Source organism: Otolemur garnettii, unplaced genomic scaffold, assembly GCF_000181295.1.
Source record: "Otolemur garnettii isolate 467f Iridium unplaced genomic scaffold, OtoGar3 scaffold00135, whole genome shotgun sequence".
In the NCBI taxonomy this organism is placed as follows: Eukaryota; Metazoa; Chordata; class Mammalia; order Primates; family Galagidae; genus Otolemur; species Otolemur garnettii.
In genome coordinates, this window is record NW_003852530.1 from 4,173,954 (window position 1) to 4,199,392 (window position 25,439).

The 25,439-nt window shown below is 44.2% G+C and overlaps 1 protein-coding gene across 1 annotated transcript in view; it reads left to right on the top strand.

The window, feature by feature from the left end:
• The window catches only part of TDRD12 (tudor domain containing 12), a 67,169-nt gene that overhangs the window by 29,064 nt on the left and 12,666 nt on the right, over positions 1–25,439 (top strand). The window contains exons 13-26 of the mRNA XM_023518377.1: positions 1,811–1,891; positions 3,912–3,972; positions 5,125–5,232; positions 7,787–7,972; positions 9,141–9,297; positions 10,033–10,160; positions 12,403–12,594; positions 12,839–12,967; positions 15,637–15,754; positions 16,624–16,763; positions 16,889–17,109; positions 20,059–20,158; positions 22,446–22,630; positions 23,681–23,891. Coding sequence (XP_023374145.1) covers positions 1,811–1,891; positions 3,912–3,972; positions 5,125–5,232; positions 7,787–7,972; positions 9,141–9,297; positions 10,033–10,160; positions 12,403–12,594; positions 12,839–12,967; positions 15,637–15,754; positions 16,624–16,763; positions 16,889–17,109; positions 20,059–20,158; positions 22,446–22,630; positions 23,681–23,891 — 2,017 coding nt within the window. The remainder of the gene's footprint in view (positions 1–1,810; positions 1,892–3,911; positions 3,973–5,124; positions 5,233–7,786; positions 7,973–9,140; positions 9,298–10,032; positions 10,161–12,402; positions 12,595–12,838; positions 12,968–15,636; positions 15,755–16,623; positions 16,764–16,888; positions 17,110–20,058; positions 20,159–22,445; positions 22,631–23,680; positions 23,892–25,439) is intronic.

Here is a 25,439-nt window from a genome sequence, read left to right on the forward strand (position 1 = left end):
GGTGTGGTCTCTACCAGCGCAGGGCCGTGGTGTGGTCTCCGTCAGCGCAGGGCCGTGGTGTGGTCTCCATCAGCGCAGGGCCGTGGTGTGGTCTCCGTCATCGCAGGGCCGTGGTGTGGTCTCCGTCAGCGCAGGGCCGTGGTGTGGTCTCCGTGAGCGCAGGGCCGTGGTGTGGTCTCTACCAGCGCAGGGCCGTGGTGTGGTCTCTGTCAGCGCAGGGCCGTGGTGTGGTCTCCATCACGTTTTTTATGCTCGGGGTACATTAATGTTACTCATGTACAGCTTGTATCTTTTGTTAAATTTGGGATGTATTCTGCCATTTCTACATATATTTTTGCTGCACCAATCTCTTTTTCTTCTCCTTTTGAGACTCAGATGAAACAAAAGTCAGGCATTTTGATATTGTCCCTAAGGTCCCTGAAACTGTTCATTTTTTTCGACATTTTTTTCCTTGCTAGTCTTCAGATTAATAATTTGACTAATCTTTTTATAAGTTAGTTGACTCTTCCGTCATCTCTGTTCTCCGTTGAGCCCATCTAGTGAATGTTGTATTTTGGTTTATTTTTCATTTCTAAAATTTTCATCTGGGCACAGTGGCTCATGCCTGTAATCCCAGCACTCTGGGAGGCAGAGGTGGGTGGATTGCTTGAGCTCAGGATTGAGACCATCCTGAGCAAGAGGGAGACCCCAAATGTACTAAAAATAGAAAAACTTCCTCAGCTCAGGCAATCCAACTACCTTGGCCTCTCAACCACTGTGCCTGGTGTACATATTCTTAACTTGGGATGAGCCTTGGGACTTATGTTGGGTCATAAAGAGAAATAAGAGAACCCCTCTCCATGTCTCTGTATTTCCTGCATATTGACTAGTTTCCAGGTGTTGCTTCTCTGACAGTCGCCTCTCAGAGAAATTACTGTACAGTAACGTGGAACTGCCGACTTTGGAAACAAAAGAGAAGTAGAAATAAGGGAGAAAGATGCATTTTCCCCTCGTAGGGGCCACAGGGTTCTCGTTTCCTAGTTTCTCTGGCTGCGAGGACAGGTTTTCTCTCGGGGTTTTAGGTGACCATTTTGATGCTGCCTTTTCTATGAGCAGCTCTAAGGTGGAGCTGATTTTGGAGGCAGGGTCAGCAGAGAAACGGGGCGGGGGCGGGGGGAGAAAAACAGTGGCGTTCCTTACACCCTTTGGTTTAAATGATGTGTCTTGCCAGTTTCTCTGGCTTGGAGTAAGAGAGGTCTGCCTCGGAGTTTGTTTGCTTTTAGAGGTGGGGTCTTGTTCTTTTGCCCAGGATGAGTGCAGTGGCTGATCAGAGCTTACTGCAGCTCCCACTCCTGGGCTGGTTCTGTCCTGCCTCAGCTTTCTGAGTCTTGGGACTGTAGCTGTGAGCCGAGGCACCCGGCACCCAGCATTCTAGGGGTTTCTGACGTCTGCGTCTGCTGCTCAGTTCACCTTCAGGTCAACACCAAGAAATCGAGGGAGAAAACCCAAGAAATACTTCGTGATCCTGTTTGTTTTTCAAGCGTTAACTTTTCTCCTTTGTTGCTTCCCTCCTCATGCGGGGTGTCTGGTTGTGATAAGCAGGAGTGGCTAGCCGTGGGTGCTGTGGCTGCCTCTTCACCTTGGCCGGCACCAGGGGTTTCCAGAATGGTTTTTGCCCTTAAAGGGATAAGCTTCAGTTCTCACAGAAATGTACTTTATGTAGGTAAATGAATTCCTCAGGGGTGCTTCTTAAATTTTTTCCTAGAAAATAAAGATACTTTCATACTTGAAATAAATGGATTCATAAGTTTTAATGTTTTTTAATTTCTAGTTCTTTAGGTCAGAAGCCAAACGAGAAGCCGCTTAGATTGGTGGAGAAGAAAGAATATGATGAGAAGAATGGCTGCGTGAAGTAAGAAGTCTTTCTTGGCCTGAATTGTTTACTTCAATAATTGTAGATATGAGAAGAATGCATTTCTATATTTTATTATTAATTTAACACCTGTGTTTTCGTCAAAAAATACATGCACAGTAAGTCTCCTGTAGGCTTTGAAGTTAGCTTTTTGCTTCCCGTTCCCTGGGATAGTTTCTCCTCTTCAGAGCTCTGAGCAGTGTAAGTAGTTGTTTTCTACCTCCTCTTCTTCTTTTGGCGCATACATATATACATATATATATATATATATATTTTTTTTTTTTTTTTTTTTTTTTGGAGTAAGAGTCTTACTTTGTTTCCCTGGGTAGAGTGCCTTGGAGTCACATAGCTCACAGCAACCTCCAACTCCTGGGCTTAGCCGATTCTCTTGCCTCAGCCTCCCAAGTAGCTGGAACTACAGGCAACTGCCACAACGCCTGGCTATTTTTTTGTTGCAGTTCAGCTGGGGCTGCGTTTGAACCTGCCACCCTGGGTATAGAGCTAGCACCCTACTCACTGAGCCACAGGCACCGCCCTCTCTTGGCACATTCTACAAAATGAATTAGAGGGCTGGGCACAGTGGCTCATACCTGTAATCTCAGCACTCTGGAAGGCCAAGGTGGGTGGATTGCTTGAGGTCAGGAGTTCGAGACCAGCCTGAGCAAAAGCAAGACCCCATCTCTATCAAATAAACAGCAAAACTTAGCCGGGAGTGGTGGGGCATACTGCGGTCCCAGCTAGTTGGCAGGCTGAGGCAGGAGGATGGCTTGCATCCACGAGTCTGAGGTTGCTGTGGGCTCTGATGACACCATGACACTACCCAGGGTGACAGAGTGAGACTCTGTTTCAAAAAAAAAACAAAAGGTGGAAGGAAAGGAAAGCAAAGAGAGGAGGAAAGGAAGGAAGAGGAGAGGAAAGCGAAGGAAGGAAGGAAGGAAGGAAAAGACTTACAGTTGTTTTGGGCTGTTGATTTTCTGTGGCTTGGTGTTTGCTTATTTTCCCGGTGTTCTGATGTTGAGGTCTAGCACCTGTGAGAGAGCCTGCGAACAACAGAGCAGCAACTTTATTTTATACTTGTTTAATCTACAAAATATTTTCATAGCAATTTTTGTGATACTTTTACCATAGCAGTCTAAACACTCTTAATTCCAAGTGACTGTGGCTACTCTGGAGTCTTCAGAGTTTTCAGAGCAACAGAGTTGAAGGCACTTAGAGTCCCTAGTCCACAGCCAGGCTCGCAGGTTGCAGGGGGCTGACTATGCAGCCGTGCTGGCCACCTGGCTGCCTAGAGCCCATCCTGATGGCCTGCTGGGGCCTCTCACCCCTCGAGAGCATTCTAAAGCCACAGCTTGAGAGGTGGCCCTGGAGCCCCCAGAGCAGGTGGCTGTCTACACCCCTGGCTGAACTCTCCTCCCAGGGCCGCCTTCAGCCAGAGGGCTTCCCAGCCAGTGGTTATTGTCCTGAAACAAAAGGTATCGCAGGGTCCACCAGCTCATTTGTTTCCTTTGTTATTTGACACTAGACCCTCGTAAATTAACCCTGAAATACTCTTCCTGCCATTTTTTGTTCCTCTCAGTTAGCAGAGGCGGTAGTGGGCACATCCTACATGGTCTTACTTTCTTACCCATAAAATAAAGAAGTGAAACAGAGCAGTGGTTCCTGGGCTTGGCCGGGACCATCTCAGACACTCAGAGAAGGGCCTTGGTGCCCCCCCCACCAAAATCTTAGAAGCTTAGGTTTTCATGTAACACATAGGTGGGCCCAGCCACCACTGTGCCACCGTAACCCACAGGTGACCAGGCCATCAGTGTCCACTGTAACCCACAAGTGGGCCAGGCCACCACTGTGACACTGTGACCTGCAGGCATCCAGGCCACCACTGTGACCCGCAGGTGTCCACACCCCACTGTGCCTTGGGATATTCAGTCCATTCCGTCTCTGTCAAGGAAGATTGAAAAATAGCTCAATTGGAGAAATGTAAACACCAGTTTCTTCAAATTGTTTTTTAACTATTTTACAGATTACTGCAATTTTTAAATCCTGATCCTTTGAGAGCTGATGGGAACTCTGATCTGCAGCAGGTAATACTGGCCCTAAAAAGTGACAAAAAAAGAGAAAACTTTTCTCTTTAAATTCTCATCTTTTCTTAGGCAGGCATAGTGGTGTGCATCTATAGGTGCAGCCTCTAGGGTGCTGAGGTGGGAGGATCACTTGAGCCGGGAGTTTGAGGGGAGAGAGAGCAAAATTCCATGTCTTAAAAAGAAATTTGTCTCAGCTCAGTGCCTGTAGCTCAGGATCTAGGGCACCAGGCACATACACTAGAACTAGCGGGTTCGAATCCAGCCTGGGCCCACCAACCAACAATGACAACAACTACAACCAAAAAATAGCCGGGCATTATAACGGGCGCCTGTAATCCCAGCTACTTGGGAGGCTGAGGCAAGAGAATGGCTTAAGTCCAAAAGTTTTAGGTTGCTGTGAGCTGTATTGCCATGGCACTCTACCCAGAGCAACAGCTTGAGACTCTGCTCTCAAAAAAAAAAAAAAAAAAAAATTCTTCTCCTTCATGTCTCCAGTCTTGAGATTAGATGAAAAATCTCTTAGATGGGAGGCTTGGCCTAAAGACATCCTTTTAGAAATTATCTAGTGGGGGCCAGGCATGGTGGCTCACACCTGTAATCCCAGCCCTCTGAGAGGCTAAGGCAGGAGAATCACATACCCTCAGGAGTTTGAGACCAGCCTGAGCAAGACTAAGACCCATCTCTACTAAAAATAGAAAAAGTAGCCAGGTGTGTCAGGCACCAGTAGACCCAACTACTTGGGAGGCTGAGGCAAGAGGATCCGTTGAACTCAAGAGTTTGAGGTTGTTGTGAGCTATGATGGCAGGGTAACAGAGTGAGACTCTGTCTCAGAAAAAAAAAAAAGAAAGAAATTAAGAAATTATCTAATGGATTATTGCTTCAGAGAAATTACTTTTGTTGTATTTAAGTAATAGATCTTTCATTTTGGTGGTTTTAGTGTTCTTTTATAAACATATTTACTAAGGTTTATACATTGAAATCTCTGGGTTTTTTTCATGTTTATAAAGGGTTTTTTAGATTAACATGAGGGTATAATTAATTGTAGTACATCGTTTGTGTTTGTTGAGTCCAAGTTGTAGCGTGAGGCCACGCTGATGAGGTTCTCTGTGTTCTGTGCCCATGCCTCTTCGTCTGCTGCACACGTCTGCACAGTTACAGAAGTTGAAGTCAGGCGTGCAGCTGCCGGCTGTGGTGCTCCGAAACAAGATTGAGCCTTGCCTGAGCATTGAGCTGTCACCACTCTCAGCAGATGTGAAAAAGGTAAGTATGCTCTTAAAATCAAACTTGTGAAGAAATATCAAACTTTTTAGTATAGAAGGATTTTTTTTTTTTTTTTTTTTTTTGCTGTTTTTAGCCAGGGTTGGGTTTGAACCCACCACCTCCGGCATATGGGGCCAGCGCCCTACTCCATTGAGCCACAGGAGCCATAGAAGGATTTTTTAAAAATAAACATTATATGGTTGCTTTGTATAATTTCTTTGCCTTCGAAATGTTCTTTTAAACTTTGTCTATTAATTTCTTATTTATTCTTAAGTCCAGATTAATATCTTATAGGTGAATAATTCCTTGTGGAGAGCCACTGCATAACTGTAAATCTTCTCCTAAAATAAGTTTTCACATGTCCCTTGGAAAGGGGCCTGAGGGCAGCCACTCCTGACGCCTGTGATGCCTCAGAGCTGCTCCTCTCACATGCGGCATGAATCATACTTGTTTATTCACTTCCTTTCTGATCAAAAAGGTTTAGAAGTATTTTTTAAAACATGCAGGCAGTGCCTGTGGCTCAAAGGAGTGGAACGCCAGCCCCATATGCCGGAAGTGGTGGGTTCAAACCCAGCCCCCACCAAAAACTGCAAGAAAAAAAAACCATGAAACTGCAAGGATGGCTAGAAGGGAAGAGAAGTCTTGGGTGGATCAGGCCTTTGGAAGATGGAGAGCAGTGGCAGAGTGTGAGCACCATCTGGACAGTGAGCCCACACCCCACTGTGTGTCCTGAACCTCACAGCCCATCTGTGTTTTTCCTAGGAGGGAGAGTGGGGCCTCTTTTTGGAGAAACTGAGTATGGCTTTAGAGAAGTGACTGATGTTAGTTGGAATCCTCCCTAAAAGTGCCAAGTTGCTGCCATGTCTCCCTGCACTGAGGTGACACTCAGGGTGACGAGATCTGCCTGGCCAGAGCTTCCAGTAGGCTTACTGTGTCTCCCTCTTCAGTGAGATGTCTTGTCATGGACATTTGAAGAAAGCTTCACCTTAAAACAACAAGAATAAACCTCTAAAGCAGCGGTTCTCAACCTGTGGGTCGCAGACCCCTTTAGGGGTCCAAATGACCCTTTCACAGGGGTCGCCTAGGACCATCCTGCATATCAGATATTCACATTACAATTCATAACAGTAGCAAAATTACAGTTCTAAAGTAGCAACGAAAACAATTTTATGCTTGGGGGTCACCACAACATGAGGAACTGTATTAAAGGGTCGTGGCTGGACGGTCCCTGTGGCTCAGTGAGTAGGGCACTGGCCCCATATCCTGAGGGTGGCGGGTTTGAACCTGGCCCCAGCCAAACTGCAACAAAAAATTAGGCGAGTTTTGTGGTGGACACCTGTAGTCCCAGCTACTGGGGAAGCTGAGGCAAGAGAATCGCCTAAGCCCAAGAGCTGGAGGTTGCTGTGAGCTGTGATGCTGTGGCACTTTACCAAGGGTGACAAAGTGAGACTCTGTCTCAAAAAAAAAAAAAAAAGAGAGAAAAAGCTTCTAGAGAGAAGAAATGGGCCTACATACCGGCCCAGGAAGGTTTCAGACTTCTCTACAATGCACCAGAAGAGTGCTGACTTCAAAATTCTGATGAAAAGTTATTTCTGGGTGGGCGTGGTGGCTCACTTCTGTAATCCCAGCACTCTGGGAGGCCAAGGCAGGTGAATTGCTTGAGCTTAGGAGTTTGAAACCAGCCCAAGCAAGAGTGAGACCCTGCCTTTACTAAAGCCAAGCATTGTAGTGGGCACCTGTAGTCCCAGCTAGTTGGGATGCTGGGGCAGGAAGATCGCCTGGGCCTAGGAGTTTGAGATTGTTGCAATATAGCCAGGCAACGAGAGTGAGGGTCTCAGTAAAAGTATTTCTAATCCAGAGATCCGTGCTGTAACTGAGTGGAGTATCAGCACAGACAGAAGATATTTTTAGACGTGTGAAGGCTCAAAAAAATGTATTCTCTGGGCCCTTTGTCAAGAAGCTCTTGAAATATATTCTCCACCAGAACAAAGAAGTAACCCACACTCGGGTTGCAGCCAAAAGGATGCTGGCAGGGACAGTCCCAGGAGAAGAGCTGAGTAGCAAGTATAGAACGCTGGGCTTCAGGACCAGGAGGAGGACCTCCCGGGACCAGCCCAGCCTTTCAGGAGGTTAGGATTAGGCTTAGCCCTGTGTGGCTGAGAGCTGCGCTGGAACATTTGGGCTACAGTTACGATGGAAAATAAGCAAATAAAAGCATGTTTCTAAAAAGCTTTGTAAATGAAACTGATGAACAGGAGTCATTGGGAGAATAAGGAGAAAAAGCAACATCCTTGTTCCACTGAGGTGTTAGATCCTGGTCTATGGACCACCTATCGAATCTTTTTATTATAAGAATAATTTGGGGCCTACAGGAGCAAGAGTCTTTTAATAGAAGTCTGGTACTGAGAAAAGGTTTGGGGGAACTTAATCACGTTAGGTCTTGGAAAAATGCCCGATTAAATGCTGTGTGGTGGTTTTGGAGTAACGAAAGTGATGAGAGGGAGGCTTTGTGAAGTTTGCTTTATCATAGCTTGTGATTGTTGGTGTTTTGTAGGCTCTTCAAAGAAATAAATTCCTGGGACCTAATCACACGCAGTCTTACTCCTGGCCCCCCATCGCGCGGGGCTGTGACGCGGTTGTGATCTCTCACTGTGGAAACGACCCTTTGTTGTACCTCCCGCCCATACTCACCATCCTGCAGACCGGGGGCTGCTACAAGTCCCTCCCGAGCCGAAGCGGAGTAAGTTTAAGACAGTTCTGCTTCTGAGCAGAATGCCTAAATCCTCGTTTTTAAATTGTACACCTGAACTTTGGGTAAAGGTTGGGTTACCTTACTCAATCCTGTTTTGGAGCTACCAGCACAGAGACTGTCCTGGGAAAGTCTCCTTCCTCTTCTCCCAGCTGTTGGTTCTTGTGCACTGGCCTCGCCTCAAACCCCCAGTTGTGGGCCACTGACTGGAGATGCATGTTCAGGTTATAAAATGATATCACTAGCCTTGAGTTATCTGACTGTCAGGCAGCCACGTGAGAAGGTCAGACTATGAATTGTTTTCACTATTTTATAGATGAGAAAAGTAAACTCAGAAAAAAAGTTACTGGGATGAATTTTAATAGCTGACAAGTGGTAGATGTGGGGTTAGAATTTAAGTTTCTGTTAGTTTATCTCATTAAGTTATTTTATAATCTAATTTTTCCCATGTTTAAGAATCTGGAAATGACTAGGAAGGATAATGGAAGGCAGAGAAATGGATGTGAGGGTCAGGTGTGGTGGGTCATGACGCCTGCCCCGCCGGGTTTCGGCTATCAGGTGATTGATGGATGTGAGATTGCCATCTCACTCCCACCCTGGCACAAAGGGAGCACCGCAGACGGTTCTGCCACTGATCACATGGGGAAAGATGGCAGAGGTAAAACATAAAGGGGCAGCTGCAAAAGAAAGTAGTTTATGTTTCTTAGTCTCCGCAGTTTCGTGATTTCCCTTTAGAGATTTTCATTTGCCAGACACAGTGCTGAGGAGCAGGGTCTGGAGCCAGAGGCCTAGATCCCAGTCCCACGGCTGCCGCTCATCCACTGTGCAGCCAGGCGTGGATGTGGCTGCCTGTGCCTCAGACTCCTCCGTGAAGAGAAGGAACAGCAGGCCCCTCCCCACAGGAGAGTTTTAAGGACTGAATGAATTCTTAGAATACTTGTGAAGTTCTTAGTTTAAGCCCTAGGAATATTTGATTCATTGTGTCTAAATCTATTTTAATGCAATTCCATTTTAACTTTCTGACCTATGTGATGACAGTGACCCCCAGAAACTCAGGTAATGCTTACTCTGTGCGAGAAGGTGTTCTGGCCATCTCACATATAGTGTCTTTGATTCCCAAGTGTCGTCCAGAATGACTTGAGTTTCTTTGTCTTTGCAGCCTCTTGCAGTCATCGTGTGCCCTGGATGGAAAAAGGCTCAATTCATTTGTGAATTACTGGGAGACTATAACGTGTCCTCCAGGCCTCTTCATCCTGTGTTACTGACCATCGGACTTCACAAGGATGAAGCCAAAAACATGAAGCTTCCGAGGGGGTGTAAGCTTCCTTTCCATGGTGTTTGGTTTTCCCTACAGGAGACGGTGGAACCTCCCGCAGGTGCCATGACTGTGTGGTGGTAAAGTGACCGTCACTAGTCCAGATCTCACTGGTCAGTTACCCATGGGTATCAGGCGTGAAGTCTGGGCTTGCGTGTGTCACTGAGAAAACTGGGATTTCCTTCATTGTCACCTGTCCACGCAGTATGCTTGTCAGGCCTGGGCACCCTGCCTTGCTAGAGCACAAAGTCTGGGAGAGCCCAGGCATTGAGTCAGATGACGACAGCGGGGTCATCCTGGTATGTGTCCTGCCTCAGTCACCTGAGTGAAAAGCAACTTTTTGTTTAGTTAGAAGGTGCTTCTAGGCTAGGCATGGTGGTTCATGCCTGTAATCCCAGCACTCTCAGAGGCCCAGGCAGGTGGATTGCCTGAGCTCACAAGTTCTTGACCAGGTTGAGCAAGAGTGAGACTCTGTCTCTGAAAATAATTAGCCAGGCTTTGTGGCAGGTACCTGTAGTCCAAGCTGGTTGGGAAGTGAGGTAAGAGGATTTCTTGAGCCCTAGAATTTGAGGTTGCTGTGAGCTATGATGTCATAGCACTCTACCCAGGGCACACAGTGAGACTGTCCCAAAAGAATATAAAAGGGCACTTCTGGGAAGTATGGAGTCTCAGCAAAGAAAATGTTAGAAAAATGTGTGGAAAATCAAAAATGTTTGTTTTTTCTTTTAAAATGTAGGTGATGTGATTGTTACGACACCACATAGCCTCCTGAGACTTCTCACATACCAAAGCTTGTTATTTCTTAGACTGTGTCACCTGGTTTTAGATGAGGTGGAAGTATTATTCTTCGAAGCTAAGGAACAAGTAAGTATGGCATCCGTTCTGATGTCACTCTAAAGCTGCATGGGATTGAAGTCTAACCTTGTGAAGGACTGAGGAAAAGCGTCTAGTTGGGATAGAAATAGGTTAACTTAAGGTATTTTCCATTTAACTTCTGTCATGAGAGAAAATGTTGATCAGTAATGTCCTTCCATGTTAAAGTTACTTCTGAAGAGGAAAAATTCTTTCCCAGGGAGATTTTCTGAAACAGATATTTAATTAATAATCTTCTGATTGTAGAAGCAATAGTTTTTATTTTAGAAAAATTGAGAAATGGAGAAAAGTGCATGAAGACAGCCCACCCCCCCACACTCCCGCCCCTCCCCCCCCAGAGGTGACCACTTGCACCACGTCAGAGTGTGTCCTTCCTCCATGAAACCTTCCTGCCCATTGAGGGCCATGGCTGACCGTCCAGGGCGCACTTTAGATGCTGCTCTGTAACTTGCGTGGAGCAGTGAGCAGCATTGTGAGTATTAGCACTTCCTGTCCTACAGCATGGCCGTTACTGGCCATATGGTATTGAATTGGATGGGCATACCACAATTTATTTTAAAACTATCCTATTTTTGGACTTTTAACATAATTTGCGTATATGCATGCCTAAAGAATATGTGTTCTTTTTGTGCCTGTTTCCCTTAGTGTGAATTTCTGGGAAGGGATAATGGATTAAAGGCTGAATTCTTGGGTAGCGCGAGCCCCATATACCAAGGGTGACAGGTTCAAACCCAGTCCCAGTCAAACTGCAACAACAACAAGAAAATAGCCGGGTGTTATGGCAGGCACCTGTAGTCCCAGCTAGTTGGAAGGCTGAGGCAAGAGAATCACCTAAGCCCAGGAGTTGGAGGTTGCTGTGAGCTGTGTGACGCCACGGCACTCAACTGAGGGCAATAAAGTGAGACTCTGTCTCTTAAAAAAAAAAAAAAGGCTAAATTCTTGTAAAGCATGTATTGGAAGCAGTATAACACAATGACCAGCATTTGGGAGTAATGGTAGCCCCACGTTCAAGTCCAAGCTTTGTTCTTTACTGACTGTGGAGCTGGGCACAGTTCCTGAATTCCTGTAAAGTCTCAGGTTCTTATTTGCAAAACTAATACCCAGGTACCCAGGTATACTACACTGTACGGTTGCCTTTCAGAAAACAGACCTGCTTACACCTTAAGCATGCTTCTTGTACTCCTGCCAGGAGCCAGTTTGGCCAAGTTGTCTCTTCCAGTCTTAATGGCAAACAGAGGGCCCTGGTCGGGTCAAGTTGTAGTTCCTTGATTACGTGTCAAATTGAACAGTTTATATTGATCATTTATGTCCATTCTCTGTGAGTTGCTTGTTCATTTCCTTTTCTTTTTTCTTTTCTTTTTTTTTTTTGGAGACAGTGTCGCTATGTCACCCTCAGTAGAGTTCTGTGGCATCACAGCTCACAGCAACCTCTAACTCTTGGGCTTAAGTGATTCTCTTGCCTCAGCCTCCCAAGTAGCTGGGACTAGAGGTGCGTGCCACAATGCCTGACTATTTTTTGGTTGCCTTTGTTATTGTTGTTTAGCTGGCCTGAGCTGGGTTCGAACCTACCAGCCTCTGTGTACTGTGCTATGGGCGGCTGAGCCCATTTCCTTTTCTTACTTTCTGTTGGTGGGATTATCTTTTTCTAATCAGCTTTTAGAAGTTTTTATGTGGGCTAGGTCCAGTAGCTCACACTTATAATCCTAACATTCTGGGAGGCCAAGACAGGTGGATTGCTTGGGCCCAGGGGTTCGAGACCAGCATGAACAAGACCAAGACTTCCATCTCTGCTGAAAATAGAAAAAAAAATAGCCAGATGTTGTGGCAGGTGCTTGTAGTCTCAGCTATTCAGGAGGCTAAGGCAGGAGGATGGCTTGAGCCCAGGAGTTTGAGGTTGCTATGAGCTATGATGACACCATGGCACTCTATCTAGGATGACAGAGTGAGACTCTGTTTTAAAAAAAAAAAAACATTATGTAAAGATGTTAATCCCTTGTTACTTGTGTTACCTATGTTTACCAAGATGTTGCTGGTGATTTAGTTTTACCTTCGATGACGTTTGTAGGATGTTTGTTGTCTTTAAATTTAACATTTTCTCTTTTTTGGTCTCTCTCTTTGCTTTTATTTTTAGAAAATAAAAACAGCAAATGTACAGTTCTGTACAATCTTATGTTCTCTCACATGAATTCTTAGTCTCTTTGGAAGTAAAAATAAAATTATACTAAATTTTTAGATGTTTACTATATTAGATAACTTTAAAAAAAATACTGAAGTTGAAGAGCGGGAATCTGCACCACATCAGATTGTCGCAGTTGGTGTTCACTGGAGCACACATATTGAGCATTTGATCAAAGAGTTCATGAATGATCCCTACATCGTGATCACAGCTATGGAGGAGGCCGCTCTCTTTGGCAGTGTCCAGCAGGTAACATGTCGTGTGTGGGGCAGGGGAAGGGTGAGTGGCACAGCAGGTAACTTACTTCATGGCTTAGTATCTAGCAGTTGTAGCTTTGATATCATACACAAATCTGTAATTGCATATTTGAATGTGTATTTATTTCCTGCACGTTCCTTTCTATTGAGATCATCATTTATCTATGAAAAGTGAAATTGGAAAAGCTTTAACATTTTAATTAAAACTCACATTGTTTTCTGTATTTCATTACCAGGTTGTGCATCTTTGCCTAGAATGTGAAAAAACTTCTACTTTACTCCAGGTTCTTGATTTCGTTCCAAGTCAGGCTCAAAAGACCTTGATTTTTACCTGCTCTGTAGCTGAAACAGAAATAGTATCTAAGGTGGGTCCATCCACATGTGAAAATGTTCTCACTGTTCTTTTAAAGACTGGTTGAATCTTAAGTCATCAGGAAATTGAGATAGTTGTAGTTGAGGATGTGGTGGGGTAAATCAGTTTTACCGGTTTATTATTAGAATAGAATGTGGAGTCTGCTCAGTGAGGCAGGAGTCCTGGTGCTGGGGGAGGGTCTGGACGAGTGAAACCAGCCTTTCCACAGCAGCCACACACCCCCAGCGGGAGCAGGGCAGAGCCAAGAAAGCCATTTATTTCTTCAAAGAAAATGAAATGCCTTGGAATATACTTAGTAAAGGATGTGAAAGAGAGAACTGTGAAAGCCTGAGAAGAAGAAATAGCAGAAGACATTAACAAGTGGGAGAACATACCATGCTCATGGCTGGGAAGAGTCAACACTGTTGAAATGTATATACTACCAAAGAAATCTATAGATTTAATGCAGTCCCCATTAAAATACCAGTATATTACTTTGAAGGTCTTGAAAAAATAATTCTAAATTTTATATGGTGCCACAAAAAAACCTGAATAGCCAATGCTATTCTATGAAATAAGAATAAATGTAGAGGTCTCATGTTAGCAGATTTCAGGTTATACTACAAGTGTACAGTGATGAAAGCAGCATAGTGTTGGCATAAAAATAGAAACACAGATCTGGGGACAGAATTGAGACCCTGGAGGTGGAACCAGCCTCATACCACCATCTGATCTTTGATAAAGCAAATAATTGCATACACCAGGGGAAAGAACCCATTTTTAATAAATCATGCTAAGAGAACTGGTTAGTCACATGTAAAAGACTGAGACTGGACCCATACCTTCCCACCACTTACAAAAATTAACTCATGCTAGATAGAAGATTGAAATCTAAGACATGAAATGATAAAAACTCTAGAAGAAAGTGTGGGAAAAATTACCAACATAGGCATTGGGAAGGAATTGATGAAGAACACCCCATCGGTAAGTGCAGCAGCAACAAAGATAAACAAACGGGACCCGGTGGTGGTAAAAAGCTTCTGCACAGCTGAGGACACATCAGCAAAGCAAATAGACAGCTATCAGACTAGGAGAAGAGAATTCACATGTTACAAATCTGACAAAGGGCTAATAACTGGAATTTACCAAGAACTCAAGCAAAGCAACATGAAAAGAACAAACGGCTCAGCACCTGTGGTCCCAGCTACTTGGGAGGCTGAGGCAGGAGACTTGCTTAAGCCCAGGAGTTGGAGGTTACTGTGAGCTGTGATGCCACAGCACTCTACCCAGGGGACAGCTTGAGGCTGTCTCAAAAAAAAAAGAAAAGAACAAACAACCCCATTAATCATTGGGCAAGAAACATGAACAGAATCTTTTCACAAGAGGACAGACGAATAGCCAACGAACACCTGAAAAAGTGTTCATCATCAGAGAGATGCAAATCAAAACCACTTTGAGATATCACCTAACTGCAGTGAGAATAGCCCACATCATAGGGTCCCAAAGCTGTAGGTGCTGGTGTGAGTTCAGAGAAAAGCAAACACTTATATACTGTTGGTGGGATTGCAAACCAGTACAGCTTCTTAGAAGTATGGAGAATCCTCAAAGAACTTAAAGTAGACCCCCCCCAATCTGATCTCACAATCCCATTACTTCAGTGTCTACCCAAAAGAAAAAAAGTCATTTTACCATAAGGACATTTGCACTTCAATGTTTATAGCAGCTCAGTCACCAAGATGTGGAAACAACCCAAGTGCCCATCAACTCATGGAGGGATTAACAAACTGTGGTCTGTGTATGCCATGGAGTGCATCTTTAAATATTTACCCAGATGGATTTAGGGAACATTCTCCGAAGTAAAGTTTCACGAAGTAGAAAAGCAAGCATCTCATATATTCAAAACTATGTTGAAACTAGTAGATTAACAACTACAAGTTAGGCCTGCACAAGAGAAAAACAATTAAATTCAAGAAGTAGGAAAGGGGGGCTTGGTAAGTTCCTCTCTCTGAGTACAATGTAAGGGCTCACGGCACAGAGCTCCTAAGTGGAGGACTCAACTGCACCTCGGACTTCACCTTCCAAAGGCTGACAAGGTAACCTAAGTGTGTGGGACCTCATATTAACCCACAACTCTTTAAAAATTCATAAATGTCTTCTGTACCCTCTATTTTGTGAAGATTGAGAAAATAAGTAAAAGGCACTGTCATGTGGCCAGAAAAGCCAAATGAATAGGCTAAAGATTTATCCAGTTTAATTTCGTACACATTAAAGCTAAAATGGAGAAGGGAGGCCAAATGCAAGATAAAGCGACCAGCGGAACATCCAGCTTTCCACAGTGACGGCCTGGGGGGTAGAGTCCAAAGCCCCGTCAGCAGCAGCACCGGGTAGCTGGTGTGTGTGTTACATACACACAGGCACGTCCGTGAGCCGTATTTAAAAAGGAAGGAAAGTGGTTTTAGTGAAATGTTTATTTCACTAAAGCAACTTTTTAAATACAAACGGCAGGATTTCGGAAATAGATTTATTTAAGTTTACCGTCATCTCGTTTACAAGTTACCAGACAGTAACTTCCTGCCCTCATAGCTCACTCAAGGTGGTTATGTGATAGTCTTGATAGAACAATTGGCTTCAAGTTTATGTTCCTGATGGTGAACTGGCCTCTTTGGTCTCATCTTTCTTTAGGTAGTAGAAAGCAGTTCGATATTTTGCCTGAAAATGCATAAAGAAATGGCTTTTAGCTTAAAAAGTGTTCTAGAACAGTGGAAAAAGAAGTTAAGTCCTGGCTCTCACATCGTATTAGGTAAGAAATTTAATTTCTACTTAGGTTTCGTGAAGGCTGAGCTACTAGGAATCTCGTCTTCAATTAATTTATGTGTCTCATCTACAGATTTCTCATTTCCAGATTTGCTGAGAATTTATTAGTCATACTCATTTCAAAATGAAAATTAACCTCCACTAAGATTTTGATGTTGAGGTGAATCTGGGTGCTCCAGGGGCTGTCAGGTCAGTAGGTGGCAACCCTCACTCTGGACAGTCTTCCTGGAGTCTTAGCTGAAAGGTCACTGTCACATAGGTGTGGGTAGGTGTACTTAACATGCCTGCATGCAGTGAGGTCATAAGTGACCTGCACATTTAGAAATACAAGGGTGGGCGCAGTGGCTCATGCCTGTAATCATAACACCTTGGGAGGCTGAACTCAGAGGAGTTGGAAACCAGCCTGAGCAAGAGTGAGACCCCATCTCTACTAAAAATAGAAAAACTAGCCAGTCATTATGGCAGATGCCTGTAGTCCCAGCTACGTGGGAGGCTGTGGCAGTAGGATCACTTGAGCCCAAGAGTTTGAGGTTGCTGTGATCTATGATGCCACGGCACTTTATCCAGAGTGACAGAGTGAGACTCTGCCTCAATATATGAGTATTAGAAGTATAAAAGTCAAAATGTGCAAAATAAGTGAAAAAATATACCAGCATCCTGGATTTCTAATAGGAAAGAGGCATTTTTCAAGCTAAAAGGAGACCACTTTTCTCTGGAATTTAATCACGGGCTATGGCATTTTGAGGGAAGTTCTTTGCATGGAGATCTGCTGGGTTGTGGATCCTAGAACTGCCTGGTACGGTGAGTGCAGTGAACTCCCACTCATGCGAAATTGTTGGAATCCTTTTTTTCCAGCCTTAACTGACGATTGTGTACCGCTCCTGGCTATCACCGATGCCACATGTGTGATTCACTTCAGCTTCCCTTCCTCACCAAAAATTTTTGGCGGACGCCTGTATTGCATGTCAGATCATTTTCAGAGTTTACCTGATCAGGTTTGATTAATTTATCTCCAATATGTCACCAGCATTTTCTGTGTAATGATAATTCCGAGTCTGCAGAGTTTCCCTGTTTAGACTAGTACAGGTGATCCACTACATTTACTCACTTCTGTTTTAAGGGTTCTCCTGCAGAACAGGGAGATAGAAAAACCAAATCTGTCTTGCTGCTGACGGAGAGAAATGCGGGCCACGCAGTTGGTGTCCTGCGCTACTTGGAGCGAGCAGACGCCAAAGTCCCCGCTGAGCTGTATGAGTTTACGGCAGGGGTTCTGGAAGCCAAGGAAGATAAAAAAGCCAGAAGGCCTCTCTGTCCATATCTCAAGGCCTTTGGATTTTGCAAGTAAGTCAGTGTTCCTTTTTTAAAAAAAAATTGAGGTATAACATGCAGTAAAGTGCAGATATGAGTTTGCAGCGTACCAACTTGTCACGTACCCGTGTGAACCGCCACTCAGCTCTGAGGGAGCACCTGACATCCTTCACACCTGGCCTGCTGTGCACTCCCGGGACGTACCCACCCACTGGAGAGTGTCAGCGCTCATTAATTCTGCTTGTTTTGGACTTCATATAAATGGAATTGACATCTGGCTTCTTTCTCTCAACCTAACATCGGTGACACTCATCTGTGTTGCTATGTGTGCCCATGTTTTATTATATTTTACTTGTTATTCCATATTCCATTTTATGAATATATCACAATGTATTTTTCATTCTCCTGGTGGGCCTGTGGGTGGCTTCCAGTTTGGGAGGATTGTGTATGAAGCTGTCATGAACACCTGTTGTGGAAATACGTGCCCATTTCTCCTGGGTATGTTCTCAGGAGCAGGATTGTTACATTGTGGGGTAGGCATATGTTTAGCACTTCTAAAGAGATCAACTGACCGCTATATAACCCTGTCAATACTACTATTATATGACAGAGTTTGAGGTGCTGCATGTCATCACCAGCACTTAGCATTTGTATAGTGGTGTCACCGTTGTGATTTTAATTCACATTTCCCTAATGGTTAATGATATGCTTGTGGGATATTTGGTAGTCTTTGTGACATGTTTATTAGGTCTTTTGCCCATTTTTAAAAGGACAGGCGCCATACCTATAATCTTAGCATTCTGGGAGGCCAGGGCAGGTAGACTGCCTGAGCTCACGAGTTAGAGACCAGCCTGAGCAAGAGCAAATCCTTGTCTCTGAAAATAGCCAAGCATTGTGGTGAGTGCCTGTAGTCCCAGCTACTTGGGAGGCTGAGGCAAGTGAATCACCTAAGCCCCAAGAGTTTAAGGTTGCTGTGAGCTATGATGCCACGGCACTCTACCGAGGGTGACGGAATGAAACTGTCTCAAAAATTAATTAATTAAAAGACTGGGTATGGTGGCTCAGGCCTATAATCCTAGTGCTTGGGAGGCTGAGATGAGTAGATTGCCTGAGCTTACGAGTTCATGACAAGCCTGAGCCAAAGTGAGACCTCATCTCTATTAATAGCCGGGCGTGTGGCAGGTGCTGGTAGTCCCATCTACTTGGAAGGCTGAGGCAAGAGGATTTGAGCCCAAGAGTTTGAGGTTGCTACAGCACTCTAGCCAGGGCAACAAAATGAGACTCTGTCTATAAGTAAGTAAGTAAATAAATAATCAAGTAAAATAAAAAGGCCGGGTATAGTGGCTCATGCCTATAATCTCAGCACTTTGGGAAGACAAGGCAGGAGAATTGCTTCAGACCAGAAGCTCAAGACCAGCCTGGGCAACATGGGAAGATCCTGTCTCTACAAAAAATTGTTTTAATTTATCTGGGTACAGTGATACGTACTTGTGGTCCTAGTTTCTTGGAAGGTTGAAGCAGGAGGATGGCTTGAGCCCAGGAGTTGGAAGTTACACTGAGCCGTGATTGTGCCCCTGCACTCCAGTCTGGGTAACAAAATGAGGCCCTGTCTCAAAAAGAGAAATGGAGGTGTTTATCTTTTAGTCTTAATTTGTGGGAGTGATTAATACATTGTAGGTCAAGTGCTTTGTCTGATACATGCATTGAGAGTATCTCCTCCTAGACTGTGGCTTGCCTTTTCACTCTTTTGATAGTCCTTCGATGAACAGATATTTTTAATTTTGATGAAGTATTTCTTGGTTATTTTGTATGTATCCTTTATATAAGAAATGTTTATTTCTAGGTCATGAAAGCGTTCTCCTGTATTTTCTTCTAGAAGCTTTCTGTGTTTAGCTTTTAGACCTGTAGTCCATACTGAGACAGTGTGTATGTGCCGTGTGAGAAGCAGAGCAAAGCTGTCCTTTCTCACGTGGGGGGTCCTCTGCCCCAGCAGCGTTTACTTTAATCATCTTCCCGTTCTCCCTGAACTGGTGCCTTTGATGGATATCACCAGGTGATAGCATTTGTGGTTCGTTTTTGGATGCTGTCCTTTACATTGATTGGTATATTTGCCCATCTTTAACCAGTTTTAGAATAGGCTTGTCAGTTTCTTCAAAAACCCTGCTAGAATTTCTATAGGGACTGATTGATTCTATAGATCAATTTAGAGAGCATGGCCTGGCATGGTGGCACATGCCTGTGGCCCAACTACTCGGGAGGCTGAGGTGGGAGAACCACTTGAGCCCAAGAGTTCAAGACCAACCTGGCAGCATAGCAAGATTTCATCCCTAAGATATCAGGAAAAAAAAGTAAAAAAATGTTTTTTTATTTGGAGAACATGAATAGCTCAACAGTCATGAGGCCTGGGCCCTCTGCATGGTCCAGACGTGACACCCTACTTGGTACCTGGTGGCTGGGGTACGGGCATCTGAGCACACCTGTGGGATGGAATTTAATTGTAAGATCATTGTTGTCATTAACTTTTTTCAATTACAGCACATTCAACGTGTCATCAGTAGCATTTCTCTTTATTTCTTTAAATAGGATATTGAATTTAAAAAATGCAACTTCAGCTGTTTCTCAGTTTGGAAATAGTGTTATAGTGAAGGAATGGCTTCTGGATTGGAGGCTAATTGGCCTTTGCTGTGGGTCATGTGATATGCTTCTGTTTCCAAGTTTTTATTTTGGAACTATATTTTGTTCATTTACATAATACATTTAAAACTGTCTAGAGAAATACTGGCATTGGCTGTTATTCAGCGTTAATTATATTTTGGAAGGCCATTCCATATACATATTGTTAGTGTCATTTAAAGTGTTTAATATGGTTCCTTAACTTTTAGGGTGCTTGGAATAAAAGAGTTCTGATTTAAGTTGCAGATTAATTTTCTGAAAATCTATGTTAACAATTTTCTTCTAGTTTTAAAATCTATTTTTTTTCAGAGACAATAGAATCTGTCCTGACCGACACCATATTAATCCAGAAATAGACATGCCAAGGAAATTATCCACCCAAACTCTACCTGCATTTGGATACATTAAAGTAGGTTTTGTTAAAGATCTTTTGTCTGATGTTTAATGGTCTATCTAGTGAACATGTTTTGTTATCTGTAAGCAGCAGATCTTCATAGAATGCACTCTCCACCTACAGTGGTCGGTGGGAAGGCGCCAGCCGCTGTTAGTCCCACAGTAGGTGGCTTAGCTGCTGCCTTGTTTGGGCCCCAGTTTATTTATAAAACCAGGATCGAATTGGATAACTGGATGACAGTTATGGGTTGGTTTTTTTTTTCAGTCATTTTTTAGAAAAAAATTTTTTTCCTTTGGGGGCTATTAAAAAGAATGCAGCAATTACATGAATCTTTACAAGGCATATTCCTTTAGGACAGTGGTTCTCCACCTTCCCAATTCTGCGATCCTATTGATTGAGATCTGCTGCTTTAGGAGAATTCTAAGATGCCAGTAGAATTGCCAAGTTAAGGGTCATTCTCCCTCAAATCTTTTTCATTAATTTCTTCATTTATTTTTCAGTATTAAATTTTTCTCCTTGATACCTCTTTCCCTAAAGACATTTTGTGTGGTGCTGGTTGCCTGGGGCTGTTGTAACATCCCAGTTGTTGACTTGAAACAATGCAAATCTCTTCTCTCCTGGTTTTGGAGGCCAGAAGCCAGAAATCAGTGTCTCACCTGTGCGCCCTGCGCCTGTAGTCTGGCCCGGCCTCTTCCAGCCTCTGTGGCTCCAGGTATCTGTGGTGTGCCTCAGCTTGCAGCCGCATCACTCTAATCTGGGGTCCAGCCTTTTCTTTTCCTGCTGCACTTTGGAAAAATAAGCATTATCTTGGGCCACACACCAAATACACAAACACTAATGACAGCTGATTAGCAAAAAAGAAAAAGGTCCATGCATGCTTTCCATGATCCCCGACACCACAGATAAGCAAAAATAATCTTCACAGTTAGCATGTGGCCCAGTGGCTGCAGGTGGACACCCCTGCTGACTCCTGCCTGTCTTCACTGTGCTTCCTCCCACCTCTGTCCCCTCACTTACCCCACCTCACTGGAGACGCCACAGTGACATCGGGGATTACAAGGGGGCACTTGTCTTCTTCGAGAATTACCACTCAACCCACTACCATTTTCGTTACTGAAATAACTTTTTCTTTAATTTCTAATTCTTTTCTGAGTTCTGTCCCTTTGTTTCTTAAGTTTTTCTAATTCTTATTTATGTTATTCTTTTATAAATGTGTCATTTTCTTAGTTAAACTAAAAGTCAGCTTGTTTTGAAACTGAATGTCAAAACAGTTTTGATCTGTTTGGTGACTAGGTCTTTGTAATGACTTTCCTCATCCCTAGGGACTATTATCTGCTCTTTTCTCTTATTGTATTATAGTTTCATTTATATATTATTATCTATCTTACAGTTTATTTTGTTATTTAATTATTACTAATGTTGGATTTTACCTTGATACTCTGCTGTTGCTTTGTCTTTTTTTTTGAGACAGTCTCACTTTGTCACCCTGGGTAGAGTGCCATGGCATCATAGCTCACAGCAACTTCAAACTCCTGGTGGGCTCAAGTGATCCCCTTGCCTTAACCTCCTGAGTAGCTGAGACTATAGGCACCCACCACAACACCAGCTGTTTTAGAGACAGGGCTCTTGGTCAGGCTGGTCTCAAACTCGTGAGCTCAAGCAGTCTACAGGCCTTGGCCACTCAGAGTGCTGGGATCACAGGCATAAGCCACCATGTGCCTGGCCCCACTTCCTTAGTTAAAGAGAGAGAAAAGATTTTTTGGTGGGGGGAGGGGGGATGTAGAGACAGAGTCTTACTTTATCGCCCCCGGTAGAAAGCCATGGCATCACACAGCTCACAGCAACCTCTAACTACTAAGCTTCGGTAATTCTCTTGCCTCAGCCTCCTGAGTAGCTGAGATTACAGGCGCCCACCACAACGCCCAGCTATTTTTTGTTTGGAGGGGCCAGGTTTGAACCTGCCACCCTCAGTATATGGGGCCAGCACCCTACCCACTGAGACATAGGCGCCACCCGAGAGCAAAGATTTTTATAAAAGTAAAGAAAGAACACTCAAACTAATATTGAAGTTTTTAAATAATGAAATTTGCATTAAAAAGTCCATTAGATTTAAAGTGAAACTATAATTATTTGCCAACACAGGAAGGTATTTGTTTTGCTTTGTTTAGGTTCCCAGCCAGCTTTCTGCTTCTAAACTCTGTGCACGCTTTGGAACCTCATGGCAGGCGCTGATTTCTGCAGATGCGGGGGCGAGTCTTCAGTTTACATTGTTTTCTGAATATGTTTACTATATGTGTTTCAGATAATACCTTTTTATATTTTGAATGCAACAAATTACTTTGGTCGTATAATTGATAAACATGTGGATCTTTATGCAACACTTAATGCTGAAATGAATGAGTATTTTAAGAATGCCAGTGAAACAACTGTTGAAAAGGTGGAGAAATTTGGATTGTATGGATTAGCAGAAAAAACACTTTTTCACAGGTAAAATGTCTTTTCATCTCTAAAGTTGTTTAGCGTGAGGTAACTTTAGATGGTGTTGAATTCCTGTTCCACCACTCTGTCCATTTGACTGGCTGTGTCTATGTGAGCCCAGCAGCCTCCCCGGAGGTGGTATCCTCCAGACGCCTGGCCCAGCTCTGCATGGGAAGCTCCACTTGGCTCCTGAGTACAGCGCACAGTGACGGTGACTGCAGACATTTACTGAGTGCCATTGTGTGTGACATACATCTGCATCCTTAACTCATTTAATTCTTACCAAGTGCCCATGGAGTAGGCATCCTTCCCATTTTACAGATCAACAAACTGAGCCTCCCTGATGCCATATAAGTTGTCTAAGGCCAGCTCTATGGGTGGCATTGCCAGCGTTGGAACTCAGTCCAGCTCAGGCTCTTGTTTGCACCACTTCCTGCGACTCCCCTTGGTGATCCTTGGTGATACCCTGATTCAGAAACTTTGAAACTTTAATTTGCTATGCTAATTTTTATTATGGGCCTGCATGGTGGCTCGTGTGTAATTACAGCACCCTGGGAGGCCAAGATGGGCAGATCGCTTGAGCTCAGGAATTTAAGACCAGCCTGAGCAAGAGCAAGACCCTGTGTCTACTAAAAATAGAAAACTAGCCAAGTGTTGTGGCAGGCACCTATAGTCCCAGCTACTTGAGAGCTGAGGCAAGAGGATCTCTTGAGTCCAAGAGTTTGAGATTCATGTTAACTGTGACACCACAGCATTCTACCCAGGGCAACAGAGTGAGGCTTTGTCTCAAAAACATTTGTTGTCAGATAAAGAGATTTAGTATATATACATATAAATCTCAAAGTTATATTGTGTACTTAACGTTCAGAAGTGCTTCTTATACTTACATAAACACTTTCATCTATCATAAAGTGATTCTGGAGGCCTGGTTTTTTATTCCTAGTATCAGTTAAAACCGGTTTAGTTTTTTGTGTGTTTTCCACTTAATGGTAAGCTGAAGCAAAGGTCTTCCCCTTTTTGGAATCCCTGTGTTAAAGCAATGCTACCCTTGTTCCCCAGGGTGCAGGTGCTAGAGGTGAGCCAGAAGGAAGATGTGTGGGCCCTGGATAATGTCCTCGTGAAGTTCATAGACGAAGGCAGGACTGGGCTCATCTCAAGGGACCAGCTGCTGCCCCTCCCGGAGAGTTTCTGTGCCCTGCCCCCCCAGGCTGTGGAGTTCATCGTCTGCAGGGTGAAGCCTGCTGACAGTGAAATGGAGTGGAACCCAAAGGTGACTTATTTTGGCTTTTTACATTTTGTTGACTTTCAGAATATATTTAACCCAGAGTACACACATTATCAAGGCTTCTCTGAATTTAGAGGATCACATCTGGGCAAAGTGCTTCCTGCTCTGAGGCGGTACAGTCCTGTCTCCTTGGGTTCTTGCTGGTGCAGGGGTGTGTCCACTGCCACCAGTGGAGAGCCCAACTGAGAGCTCAAGTGCTGGGGTTTGGGGTGTACCCCTAGCTGCGAGCCCTTAGGGTGGTGCTGGGGATCCTTGAAATGTTGCCATCGTTACCCTTAGTGCTACAGTGACAGAATTGGTATAAAATAGGGATTATCTGTCCGCTTAAGCAGAAGACACAATGTAAGCACCTACAAAAACAAGTCCTGCAGTCAGAGGGAGGAGAGGTGATGAATGCTGTCTGGAGAGGCCAGGTGATTCCACAGAGCAGGAAAGATGGTGGACAGAATAGCTTTCAAAAGAAGGGACATTTCCTGTGGGCTTTGAGATAACTAGGGTCTCACCAAGTAGATGGATAAGGCAACTAAAAGCAAAGAAGGCTCGGCACCTGCAGCTCAGTGGCAAGGGCACCAGCCACATACACTGGAGCTGGCAGGTTCAAATCCAGCCCCGGCCTGCCAACAACAACTGCAACCGAAAAATAGCTGGGCATTGTGGTGGGCACCTGTATTCCCAGCTACTTGGGAGGCTGAGGCAATAGAAGCACTTGAGCCCAAGAATTTGAGGTTGCTGTGAGCTGTGACTCCACAGCACTCTACCGCGGGCCACAAAGTGAGATTCTGTCTCAAAAAAAAAAAAAAAAAACTACCTGTGCTCCAGCCTGGGGCCCAGGAGAGTGGTCCCCTGTGGGCTTGTATGGCTGTTCACGTGGGATGGAAACGGCCAGGTGGAGACCTGATGCACATCCCACTCCTGGGAGCACCAGTCATGATCTCCAGGGGAAGATTATAAACCTGTCTGGTAAGTAGGATTGAGATAAACCATAGCACTCACAAAGTAAAGAACAATTTGGGCTACAAACAGTTACGCAAACTAGATTCAAACAGAATTTTTTTTGTTTTTTGAGACAGAATCTCATGTTGCCCTGAGTAGAGTACGATGGCATCACAGCTCACAGCAACCTTAAACTCTTGGGTTTAAGTGATTCTCTTGCCTCAGCCTCCCAAGTAGCCCGGACTACAGGCACCTGCTACAATGCCCAGCTATTTTTTTGTTGCAGTTGTCATTGTTGGTTAGCTAGCCTGGGCAAGGCTCAAACTCTCCAGTCTCGGTACATATGGCCAGCTCTGGCCATATTTTTATTTATAAAAATAAAATTTAAAAGGCAAGGGTAAACATTATCCAGGAAATAAGTGAATGTTTTTATGACACAGTATGAATGCACACAACCTTACTGTTGTTAGTTTGGTAAAAATAGTTTTTCTCAGGCAGCGCCCGTAGCTCAGTGGGTAGGATGTCGGCTGCATACACCCAGGCTAGCAAGTTTGAGCACGGCCTGGGCCAGCTAAACGACAATGATAACTATGATTAAAA